Genomic DNA, 13,281 nt, shown 5'->3' with positions numbered 1-13,281 from the left:
ATCTTTTGTTTTGTACTGGTTTGATGGATCGTTGTCTTTCCGTCTCTTGAGCCGTCTTTCTCTCTCTTGATTATGCTTCCGTGCTTGTTTATGGCTACTGTTTCGTGACAGGGTTTGTTTCCTGGTAGTCTGCTGCGTTGGTTTGGATTCTGTTCTGCTTTGATGGATCGTTGTCATTTTCTTTCTTAATTGTGCTTCCGGGCTACTTTGTGACTCTTGTTGCGTGTCAAGGTTTGTTTTTTTGCTTAATCTGCAGAGTTTCTTTAGATATTTGTTTTGGTTCGATGGATCGGTCTGTTTTTCCTCTCGATTATGCTTTCGTGCTCGTTTTTAACTCCTGTAGCGTGTTTTCTACCAAAATAATAAGTCCTTTGGCGGGGTTTGTTTTTTAATTTAATTTGCTGAGTGGTTTATTGTTTCATTTTGGTTTGATGAAATCGTTGCTTTTTCTCTATTGATTGTGCTTCCTTGCTTTTTATGGCTCATGTTGTATGTCCAGATTTGGTTTTTTGGTGATCTGCCGAGTTGATTTGGATTGTGCTCCCGTGCTCTTTTATGACTCTTGTTTCATGGCAAGGTTGGTTGCATTAGATTTCATTTTGGTCTGATGGATCGCTGCCTTTTTCTCCCTTGATTTTTCTCCCAGCCCTCGTTAATAGCTTCTGCAACATGCCAGGGTTTGTTTTTTAGTTAATATGTCGAGTTTCTTTAGATTTTGTTTTGGTTTGCTGAATCGCGTTTTCGCTGTGCTTGTAGCGATAGTTGTTACTGTATATTTGGTATTTTGCTTCGAAGTAAGTATTATATTATTTCGAAATAAGTAATGCTTTATGCGTGTTGTAACTTGTTGAAAGTCTTGATTGCTTGCTTAATCGTTGTTTCCTAGAATTATGACCATACCCGTTTGCATTCATTTGCTTTGAATCTGCTGATATCTTTACATGTTGTTCAAATAAATTTTACGCCTGTTTTTACTCATTGAACGTCTTGATTGCTCTCTTAATCATTCAACGCTTAATTGTTCGTACGTTCTATTCTAAAAGTATGAACATACTCAACGCTTTCATTCGCTTTGAATCTTCTAATATCTTTACTTATCGCTCAAAAAGTTTTATCTTTTCTTCAGCCCCATATATTATCTTCTTTCGGAAAGGCTTGTAATTTTCTTCTTTATTTTGTGATTTTTAGGTGACCATCGCGTTTAACAAGGATCCTAGTCCTGCGAAGGTTAACCTTGGAGTAGGTGCTTACCGTACGGAGGTGAGATGTTCCTGATTTTGTGATGCTGTATTCCGGAATATTTTTGAAGGAATTCTTTGTGTGTTATGTTTGACATTTGAGGAATGCAGGAACCAAAGTATTTGAATTATTGTAGGAGGGTTAACCTCTTGTTTTGAATGTTGTGAGAAGAGTTGAGCAGCTTTTGATTAACTACCAGTAAGTTCTCCTTCGATCAAGCACCTGTAGACTTTCAGAAGTGATTTTTGGTTCTGACAGGTGAAATGATCATCCTGTTTAATTTCATTGAAGTCTTTGCGTATCCATATAACAACTCGCCTCCAAGTAAAGGTTTGAATTTTCAGTGGCTTTAACATTAAATCAGATGCTGGTAAATTGCTTCAGTGCGCAAGCATTTGAATATATTTCCAAAATTTTTCGAGGGCGCTGTTTTTCTTTGTCTGTAATTTTTCTAAATACAAGAAAATGACCTGTATACGAGTAAAGTAAAATGCGGCCGCAATCATTTCTACTGAATTTCGATGGTTTTGCTCCACTCTCCCAGGGTTATATTTCGTTTTTTGTTACACTGCAGGGTTAAAATGTCACTTCATAACTTACTAGCAGCTTTCATCTGATAACATATATCTCTACCTCTCTATCTAATGCAGAAGGAGGAGTGATATAAAACAATAGCCTTTTCACTGATGTTACAATGTTTTGTTCCCCGATCCCTCCCTATCTCTCTCCTCTGATCAGCCGAAAGTTGATATTTCTGTTATCCCCTCTATAAATATTCCTCATATTGTTGTATTTTATGGAAGTTCCCCGCGGTGGCTGTCCTAATATCTCAATGATACCATCGTGCAGCCCTGCCATAAAAGAAAACAGGGTAGCGACAGTTCAATGTTTTATAGAAATCGGCTTTCTATGTACTATATAATAGTAATAGTTTACTATCTACTTCGAGGATGATTGTTCCTCGCTCAATTCTATCTACTCAAATTTAGATCAAGAGGGTAGCGACAGTTCAATCCGTATTCTTTCTGTTCTTTATTGTTGTTTGTTTTCTTCTAATTTTCAATGTCTTCTATTGGTGTTGATGTCATTCTTCTGCATCTTCTTCTTCTTCATTCCATCTATTGTTCTTCTTGGTGCAAGTCAGTATTCTTTATTCCTAGAGCGATCCCACAACGACCTCCGATTTGCCTGTCTCAGCTTTCTAATGCAGAATGGGATTCTCCCTTTCTACCTATTTCTTTTACTTTCCACCATTGTGTGGCTTTCTAATCGCCTCCCTGTTACTACTTATTTTTCTGATTCTCTCATTCTCTATGCGTGTCTCCTTCTCTATCTCTAATTCACTCTCTACTCGCCTACCTAATTCTGTCAATCTCTGGAGCTCTATTTTTCTGTCTCTACGTCCCCTGTAATCTTAATTCAATCTTATTTCAGCAGGCAGTCATCACTGGTATTCTGCGCATTTCTATGGCTTCACGTACACAGCTATAAGCGCAGCTCTTCGTACTCTCCATAACGTTCAGAGAATTTATCGGCCTATTGAATAATTCCTGAGTTTCTCTTCGAGGCATCTAAAAAGATGCGTACTTGTATGATGAATGGGACACGATATGTAGAATTTTCAATTTTCAGTTAATTGGCATATATTTCATGTTTTTTCTCTATTATGTATCCGTATGCTGTACGAATCTACATTTTTGCTTTGTAGTAGTCATAATTTTCTCACTCTCCTATTTATGAATCTGCTTGAATATATGTGATTTATTAGTGCACATAAAAAAGTCAGAATTTAGTTTTGTATTGGATTAATTTTTTCAGTAATATACATTTCCATTTGTACTCTAGGATGACTAGGGAACCCCTAGCGCATGCTTCTGGTTCACACGAAAACTCTTCTTCATCCAAAGGGAGTGTTGGCCAGGGCGGGAAGAAGAGAAAAAGAAAGAATGAATGCACTGCGCGCGTGCACTTCACAGATGTCGCGCCAAAGGTGTTCACATGCAATCTTTGTGCGACCCGAAATCGAGGTCGTGCAATGACTATAGAGCAAAACAAATATAGCTGTAGTACGGTCTTATGGCATCATTTACAAAATGTGCTGTAAGGAATATAACAAGCTAAAGGCTCAAGAATGCAGCTCATCTAATCAACCATCGGTGGCCAACATCTTCGATCGTCAAGGTAGTGAAAAATTGTACTTCAGTGGCCGCTCGCTTGAGACGACAAAAGAAGAGCTTGTACGCTTCATCTGTCAGTCCGCCTCACCGTGGAACATAGTATGTAAGAAATATTTCATCCGATTGCTTCGATTCATCGCACAAGAGGAGATTTCCATTCCATCGACCAGAGCTGTGAAAGAAAAAGCTTTCAAGCTTTATGTAGAGTTGAAGAGTGGCATTCGTGACCGACTGCAGAGTGTTGATAGAGTGTCCATCACCTTGGACTGTTGGACTTCTGCGAATCGAATATCATTTATTAGACTCACCGTTCACTGGATAGATACAGATTGGAAAATGTGTGAATGTGTCCTCGCTATATGCCAGTTGGACGGATCCCACACTGGGGAGTGCTTGAGCGAGATTGTCTTGGAGGTTTTGGCAGGATTTAAGCTGAGTGAGAAGCTCTGCGCTATTACGACGGACAATGCTTCGAATAACACAACAATGATGGCGATATTGGAACGGGAGTTGCGGCCAGTGAATGCCCGTTTCACCGCAAAGAGGCATGACCTATGTATTGCACACGTGATCAACCTAGTTATGCAGGCTGGATTGAAGGCACTCAATGTCATTGATGATGCCCCCGAGTCAAGTTTCATTGACGAAGAAGATCTCACAAGCCTTGAAGATGTGATGGATATAGAGGAACATGAGCCTCCTTTTATTTCCTTGGGGGGTGTTGTTCGACGCCTAAGGGAGGTGGTGATTGCTATACGAGGATTGACGAGGCAAGAGGCGAAGTACTTTGCGTATTGCAGACAACTAAATCTGTCTAACGCGAGGAGGATCCCGATAGAATGTCCTACAAGGTGGTGTTCCACTTATAAAATGCTATGGGGGTGCACTGAGAAGAAAACTGTGATCGATATGATGATGGCCACCGCTCTTCGAAAATAAGCCTTACTTGACGCCGAATGGGATCTAGTGCAAAAATTTGTCGATTTACTCAAACCACTCCAGCTTGGTACTTCCGTTGCTATCCGAAGCAAGGCACCAACGTCTAATGAGGCTATAGTTATAATTATGGGATTGATGAGACATCTCGAGCGAATCAGGGTGGGCGTATCGAACTCCTCGATGCTTACAGTTGGTCATGCTATCTCTGCTAGGCAAAGGAATGCCTTATCTAGTGTGTGCTCTGCTATGCGGGCTAAGCTAGATAAGTATGTATCTGTACTATCACGTAATGAAGCTTTCACTATCGCCTCCCTACTTGATCCATCTATGAAGCTTCGATTGGTGGATCCACAAGCTAAGAATGAGGTTCTATCCACCGTCCGTAGTATCATGGAGACACATTCAATATCTAGGAACCCCGACAGACGACGCACCGAACCAAGTGCTCTAACAACGACGAGTGATTTCATACAAATGGAACTTGAAGAAATACTCAATATGTCTGAGCTACAAAAAAGAGTCGACCCGATCGCAGAGCTCGATGTATACGCAACGACCCCCCCAGCATTCGGTACAGCGGTATTGCATTGGTGGAAGATGACAGATATCATACAATTTGCATTCTTTATATTAAACCTCTCATGCCGCACTTATTGAATTTATAAACAATTTAATCCACAAAACAGGTCAGCTTTCATAACCCGCGTTAGCGTTGGTGGCGAAAGAATTCCTAGCAGTTCAAGCAACGAGTGCCGCGTGCGAGCGCCTATTCTCAGAGGGCCGTCGAGTAATCAACTACAGGCGATCGAGGCTAACGACAGAGAGCGTTGAAGTCTTAATGATGTTGAAGAGCTGGTACAGCAACGACGACCTGCGAACAGATGAGGACAAAGACGGTGACGAAGATGATGGGCCACTTAACATTCGTCTGAATGCACCGACAAGTTAGACTCTGTCCTAGCTCATTGAGTGTTGTAGATAAAGTGATGACAAATTATTTTATTCTCCAATATGCAGATTAGTGGTCCACCATTAGCGGGGGGTTTTGCACTAGCGAGGTACGAACTTGTCCACTCTCTCCCTCTCCTTTTATCTTCCACTCACCCTCTCCCTCCCCTCTCCATATCTCTCTCTCCTTAAATTATCTATCTATCGCTCTCAATTCTCCCCCTATACTTTGGAATTCGTCTCTCTCACTCACCGTCTCCCACCTCTTCACTCTTCCACTCACACCCTCCCTCTCCCTTTCAATCTCCTTCTCTCTTACTCTATGTCTCTCCATCTCACTGTCACTCTCCCTCTCGCCGTCTCCCACTCTCTCTACTTCTCCATTTTTCTTGTTTTCACACTCTTCCTTTTGCTTCCACTCTCCCTCTCCTTCTCTCGTCCACCCACTCCCCCCTCTCCATATCCCTCTCTCCTTAAATTATCTAGCTATCGCTCTCAGTTCTCCCCCTCTAATTGTGACTTTGTCTCTCACACTCACCCTCACCCACCTCTTCACTCTTCCACTCACACTCTTCCTCTACCTTTCAATCTCCTTCTCTCTTAGACTCTGTCTCTCTATCTCACTGTCACTCTCCCTCTACTGTTCCATTTTTTTTTGTTTTCACACTCTCCCTTACGCTTCCACTCTCCCACTCCTCTCGTTCACTCACTCTCCCCTCTCCATATCGCTCCCTCCTTAAATTATCTATCCACTGCTCTCTCTCTCTCTCTCACTCACCCTCTCCCCCTTCCTCACTCTTCAACTCACACTCCCCCTCTCTCCTAAAATGCATATGTTCTATCATTCGCATCTTTTTGTATATGTGTTCTTCTATTTTTTACTCTATCTACAGAGGAGTCGAAGACAGTGACGTTTGGGGAAGCACGGGTAATAGCTTTGAGAGGAGACGAGGTGTGCGCAAGGATGGAAGAACTTGTGGAGGAATGGGATGCAGCAAGAGAGGTGGGCGCAAAGATGGAAGAGCTTGACCAAGCTGCTACAGTACCTGAGGATGAATTCGGTGGGGAGCTGGAACAGTTTATCTAGATGGCGTTCCATTTCTCTTTTTGCGATGAACCCCTAATGTCTTTTGTTGAAAGTGGATCCTTGTCATTTTCCCCGATTAGACATTTTGCGGCAAGAGTTGTATTCTCAATCCATGCAGTTGCTTCAAATTTTTCCATTCGTACAATTCCAACTTGTAGAACTTAATTCGAAAAAAGCTACCCCTTTATATATAATAGATTATTATGCTCGTTTCTTTATCATTTTAGACATTTAAACTCTCAATTTATATCTTCAATTGATTTATCTCTTTTTAAAAGGTATAATACCTTTCCTACTAAAATCTCTATTCATCTTATACTAACATTAATTAAAATTTCTCCTCCCTCATTTTTTCCTCTCAAATTTGCCAACATCCTAGTCAACTATTTCATCAAGATAACAAACACAACCTAAAAAACTCTCCATTTAAATATATAATATTTTAGATTATTTTTAATATATAATCTCCTTAGGGCAGAGCAAAATTTTCCCAAAATTGTGTTATCTTACACAATTTACGACCAACAAATGCAATATTTAACTTCATGTGCGAATTTTTGTTCATTGTGTGCGAATTTGTTCGGTTTGTGCGAATTCGTTCAGTTCGTGCGAATTGTTCGGATTGTGCAAATTTGTGCGAATTTGTACGAATTGTGCGAAACGTTCGAACATCTGTTCTAATATTCGCACATAAAGAGAACAGGACAAGGAACAGACCCTTGTGCGGTTCGTTTGTGCGAATTTTTTGTTCGCTTTAAGGGAACAGAACAGAACGACCATCTCTACTTCCATGTGGGATAACGGGATTCTGAGTTTACAGTAAACTTCGAATCCTTTTATCCCATTTGGAAGAAAATAAAATTTCTGCACTCTATATTAACTGAGATTGAAAATAGAATAAAATCATTCGATGCTAATGTAAGTAATAGATTGATATGTAAATTGTATTTTTTACTATCGATACTGGTTCCGATATCTGGATATCGGTTTCGATATCCGGATATCGTAAACCGATATCCGATATCCAGTATCTGTCGCGTTCCTCAACCTACGGTATCCGGTACCAATATCCATCTACCCCTCTGATATGGATATCATCTGATATCTGACAAACGATATCCGATATCCGGCACCGTCCCATTTTTTCCCGGATATCAGATATTGGTTGTCCGATACCAGATGACGGACAGATGTCAGTTGGGCGAACCCTACTAGCAAGTGGCTGGTAAGCTGGACAAGGCATTTTCAGAATCGAGGTTGTTCAACTTGCTTGATGTAAGGTTGCTGAAGTTTTCATTTAATTTCTTCTTTTGTTTGCATTGAAAAATGTCTGATCTTGGTGAAATATAAGGATCCAGACTTGAGAGGAAGCATTGAGGGATCACTATACTTGCATTGAGGTTTTAGGAACCTAGACTATTACATTGGTTATTAAGACTGTTACATTGGCTTAGAGGGTCACATGCACACGATATATGGACATTGTGAGAAAAGTACTAAAATAATTCTAAATAAGGGGCACCAGTTTTAGTTGTCATGCCAGTAGATCTGGGTGCCCCACCCCCTATCTTCTCCTCTTTGAAAAGCACTCCCCCACTCGGGTGTTGATAAACCAGAATTTGGTTAAATAATTTGTTTTACGGCTCTGATTTCGCAAAAGTATTTATAAAATTTTCCTTACTTAGAATAGGGTAAGGGTCTAATCCACAAGGAGCAGGTAATGATAGAGGAAATTATATTTTAAATATATTTTAAAATAATTATTTTAGATGATTTGTATTTTTTCTAGATTTTCAAGTAGTTTCTAAATAGGAAAATCAATCCAATAATTGAAAAGTAGTCAAAACTATTTTAAATAAATGAAACTCATATTTTTTTGTTTAAGATAAGTTCTACTAATAATATGTGATTTATGGATAATTTTTAGGACAATAAATAATATTTAATGATGAAGAAAACCTTCAGCCGCAATTTGTGGGCCGCGGGGCTTTGCCAACTGGGTAGTAGACTGAAAATGCTGTAACTTTAGCTACATGAGGAATTTTTCAATGATGTTTGATATGTTGGAACTATAGACTATCCTTTTGAATTTTACCTAGAGAAAATGGAGAGAAAATTCAAATAAAACATTCAGGAGATCACGCAAACCTTGTTGTTTAAAGGCCGAGTGGTGCTCTTTCTTCAAGAATCTTCATCACCCATGAACTTTCTCTCCTACAATCTTGTGGAACACGAATGGATCTAATTAATCTGACGCACTAGGCCTCCAACAACAAGTTGGGAGCAGAAATCCAAGATGAGATATGAAGAGAGGGGAAAAGAGGATAAATAGAAGCTCCCTAACTCTCGCAGCCATTGGATTTAGTTTTAAGAGATTGGGGGCAAGGATTTCTTGATTTTTAGTCTGACCCACGTGCCATCCTTCTCAGATTTGAAAATAGACCATACGAATTGTGGGTTAGCTCCACAATTCTTGCCTTTAGTTGATCCGGTCTTTAAGGAGGTTTGAATGGCCTTCTAGAATGGGGTTCTTGTGTATAGGGCCTCCTTTTATTACCAATTAGATTTCTGCTTTTGTCTCATTTGTATCTCAAATTCACAGTTGTATTTTTCTAAGTTCTGTTTATGCAATAAGACTCAAAGAAGATGTGAGAAATCCACTTGGGGTTAGTCTAGTGGGGTTAGTCTAATAAATAAATAAAATATATAAAAATAGATCTTAGGAAAATAAGTCATAAATTTCTCATTTTATCCCTAAATGCTGAATACTGCTAGTGAAAATATAAAAATATGTGATAAAAACTAAGTATAAAAACATAATTTACTGATCTAATTTGACGTTATTAGGTGTCTTGATGGTGAGAATATCTACAATATCTTCATGTAGAATTCAAGAAGTTCAAGAGGAGATCCATTGTTCAAGCAGTCATGCTTATACTTCTAGACGCCAGACATGTGAATGGCTTCAAGTTAGTCTTATGAGGACCAAATTGATAGTGGATTTAGTTCCACACACAATGTTATGATCATCTTTAGTTAATAGATCAATCCTAGCGATTTGCATGATTTTATTGAAAAAATGGATTTCAGATAGTTGATCGAGCCCACAAAAAAAGCATATTGAACTTGCCTTTTTCCCTCTAAGAGTTACCAAAGCAGAAAAAATGAAAATATTCAAAAAAACTCCTTAATTTGTTGGTCGAAATCATATTTCTCCAGCTCAGTTCAAACTCTCCCAGCATCTTATCCCAACTTGATTCACTTTAATTATCTAAATGACTAGTTTAGTTCCATTTAATCCTGATCTCCATGCATTCAATCAAAGATAATTTATTATCTCCTTGCTAAAATCATCCAAATCCCAATCTCTGCAAAAGACAATTCAGTCCAACAATTAAACTATCATGCTTATCAAGTACAATATCCTACACAATTTGAGTTCTAAAATATCAATATATGATTTGCCTTCCTCTTTATCTAAGTTTATTTTTGTCAGGTCAATCTCTTATCATCTAGGATCAATATCCAAATATCAATATCCCTATAAATTAGCTTTATTGTATCTCAATGCGGGGTGATACCTGAATTTTTAGTATTAGATTTCAAGCAAAAAAGTTCAAAAAAAAATTCTCAAGGAAATGAATTCCAGTCAGAGGAAACCTTCAAATGTTTCTCTCAAATGTCACTGAAATATATAGTCTAATACCTCAAATCTTTTCACATGTCTATTACCTTCCTCTATTTTTATCACATAATTTTAATGACATGGTTAACATTTCCTGGGCCTGCACCCCCTTGAAGATCTCTACAAAACCCAGCCCACAGTCTACCATTACATTCCAGTTCTTCAATCAAAATGCCAAACCCAAGTCTTCTCCCTCTCCATTCTTCAGCCAAACCCATCTTCTTCATCTTTCCACGCCTCCATCGTCCTCTCCAACGCGCCATTTCCTTACCATTTCAAGCTCCTCTTGCATGATCTCTCCTATTCTCAAGCATGGCAACCTCTCGAAATGAGGACAAAGCTTGTCAGCGATCTCTGCCTCTTCCTCAAGCGCCAACCCGTCATCGCTGCCGTCGTCCATGGCCTCGCCCTCAGGAACGGGCTCCTCATCTCGTCCATATTCCTCTGCAACAACGTCATCCACGCCTACGTCGCTCAACCCAACTTTCTCCTTGCCCGACGTCTGTTCGACGATATTCCCCACAGAAATTTCGCCTCCTTCTCTATCATGATCTCCGGCCTCGCCAAAGCAGATCAAATCAGAGAAGCGGCGAGCTTCTTCATCAACCTGAGAAGATCTCGTGATGAAGAGGATGATCATGATTGCGCATCGATAATCGTTGCCCATGCGGGTCTCATCAAAGGATGCGGTCGTATGGGGGATTTTAGAACGGGGGTTCAACTCCATTGCAGTTCTTTTAAGCTGGGATTAGAGTTTGATTCTTTCTTGGCTACCGCTCTAATGGATTTGTACAGGAAATGCGGTGAAATCGAAGAGTGCAAGAAGGTGTTCGACGGAAGTCCTCACAGAAGAGATTCTGTCATCTGGACAACGTTAATCTCTGCCTATTTGAAAAATTCCAAAGGCGAGGCCTTTGCTCTGTTCAATAAGATGGTCGCTGTCGGAGTGTGGCCGACGGGGCTTACCTTCAGCACCATGGCCAAGAGCTTGGATGAACCCTGCAAGCTCAGCCAGGCTAAACAATTGCACGTCTGGATGACGAAAATGGGCATCATCCCAGATGAAATTCTCGCCCTCGGCCTCGTCACCATGTATGGAAAGTGCGGCGGGGTGGACGAGCTGGCCCGCCTCTCGGGCCTCGGCGATCCGGGAGACATCCTCTTAAGCACTTCTCTGATGATGGGATTCCTCAAAAATGGATTTTCCTTGGTGGGTATTCAAGTTTTCAGAGAAATGATCCGACAAGCAGCGCTGCCAGACGGGCACGCCATGGCCGCCGCCATCGGAGCTTTCTCTGATCAGAAGCTGCTTCGTCTTGGAGAAGAAGCTCATGGGTATTCACTTAGAAGAGACCTCATCTCAAATTCTTCAGTGGGTGTCGCTTTGATTAAGCTTTACAGCGAATTCGGCCTTGTACAGAAGGCGAAAGCGGTGTTCATGGTGAAGGTTGAAGAAGAAGCTTGTTTCACTGCAATTCTGTCTTGCTACATGAAGAATGGTATCCTGGAAGAAGCCTTGGGGATGTTAAAGCACAGAATTAATGGCGGGTGGCGGCCAGATGCCGTCACTGCCACCGTCGCCGTCACGGCCTGTGCCGCTCTGGCTGCCACGTCAGCTGGTGAGCAAGTCCACTCGTTGACCATCAAGCTTGGATATTGTGACTACCTCTCCTTGGAGAATTCTCTCATTACTATGTATGGAAAGTGTGGGGACTTGGCTTCTGCAGAGGAGATCTTTGGGTCAATCGAATCGACGGATGATATTTCTTGGAACTCCATGATTGATTGTTATGCGCATCATGGGTTTGGAAGAGAGGCGATTGTGTTGTTTTACAAGATGCAGGTTGAAGGGTTCAAGCCGGATGATTATACTTTTCTTGGAGTTTTAACTGGCTGCAGCCATGCAGGGTTAGTGGAGGAGGCGAGGGAATTTTTTAAGAAGATGAAAGCAGTCTATCAAGTAGAGCCCAAAGCAGAGCATTGGGCCTGCATGGTTGACTTATTGGGCCGGGCTGGGAGGTTAGAAGAGGCGTTTGGGCTGGCCGCCACCGTGGGTGAAGGCTCGAGCTCTCCGCTGATGTGGCAGGCTTTGCTCGGCGCTTGTTCTATTCATGGAGACATCAAGCTTGGGTCTTTGGCAATGGAGAAATTGACAGAGATGAAGAGAGAGAAATATGTTGATGGACTTGTAGTTTTGTCGAACATCAGCGCTGCTGTCGGCGCGTGGGAGGGTAAGGCAGCGGCGTTGGCGGCGATGCGGCAGCATGGGCTGAGGAAAGATCCAGCCATCAGCTGGGTCGAGATCAATGGTCGGATTTACGCCTTCTCTCCCAATGATCAATCTCACCCAGAGCTGTTCTGTATCTACTGGAAGCTGGAGGAGTTGAGGGGGAGGCTGGAGGAGATGGGGTATGTGGCAGAAACCCAGGTTGTCCACCATGACACGAGCAGGGAAGAGAGAGAAGTCTCTCTCCTCCGCCATAGTGAGAAGCTGGCCTTGGCGTTTGTGTTAGTGGCCACAGCGGAGAGTAAGAGACCGATCAAGATCATGCAGAATCTGCGGTGCTGTGTGGATTGTCACACAGTGATGAAGCTGGTTTCAAAGATCGAGGGACGTCTGATTATATTCAGAGATTCAAAGAGATTTCACACTTTTGAAGATGGAAATTGCTCTTGTGGCGATTACTGGTAATTTTTGCCTTCAATATTTTCAATCAGTGGCATAATCTTTCTTGTATTTCAAGGGTGAGGTATTTTTGCAGAATAATGGTCCCATGAGCAAAAGTGTGGGCCCCACAGGGCATTCAGTATCCTAATTAAAAAACTTAAACCAATGAATTTGATTTCTTAAAAACGATGTCATTGTAAACACATACATGATCTACAATGGTCAACTTTTGTCCATTTTGTCCTATTGGACAATAATCCAGTAAAAGTCAATGCAGACGTCCAAGAACATATCAATGTGGCATTCAAAAAATAATGTCAGAGTCAATAATTCATGGTCCACAAAGTCACTTTTGAACATTTATACTGGAAATGTGACTTTCAGTTCGTAGGGACAACTTTGACTGTGTCATAACACTCCCACTGGACAATTGCACTGTCAACATTAATGTCAACTTCAATATACCATTGTCAATTTCAATAATTAATTATCTAGAATGTCCAATTTTGGGCTTTTATATTTGCAATTTGGCTTAAAG

General features: G+C 41.0%; 1 protein-coding gene across 1 annotated transcript; it reads left to right on the top strand.

Annotated features, from left to right (window-relative positions):
• Positions 1–10,181: 10,181 nt before the first annotated feature.
• Positions 10,182–13,004, top strand: LOC144707975 (pentatricopeptide repeat-containing protein At4g30700-like). The gene is made up of 2 exons (XM_078581265.1): positions 10,182–12,763; positions 12,838–13,004. Coding segments are annotated over exons 1-2 (2,361 nt in total). The 5' UTR covers positions 10,182–10,403; the 3' UTR covers positions 12,839–13,004.
• The last annotated feature ends 277 nt before the right edge of the window (positions 13,005–13,281 follow it).

The sequence above is a fragment of the Wolffia australiana genome, chromosome 9, assembly GCF_029677425.1.
Source record: "Wolffia australiana isolate 7733 chromosome 9, ASM2967742v1".
NCBI classification, from domain to species: Eukaryota; Viridiplantae; Streptophyta; class Magnoliopsida; order Alismatales; family Araceae; genus Wolffia; species Wolffia australiana.
Note: the sequence above shows the minus strand (reverse complement) of the source record. Positions and strands in the feature narration are given on the sequence as shown.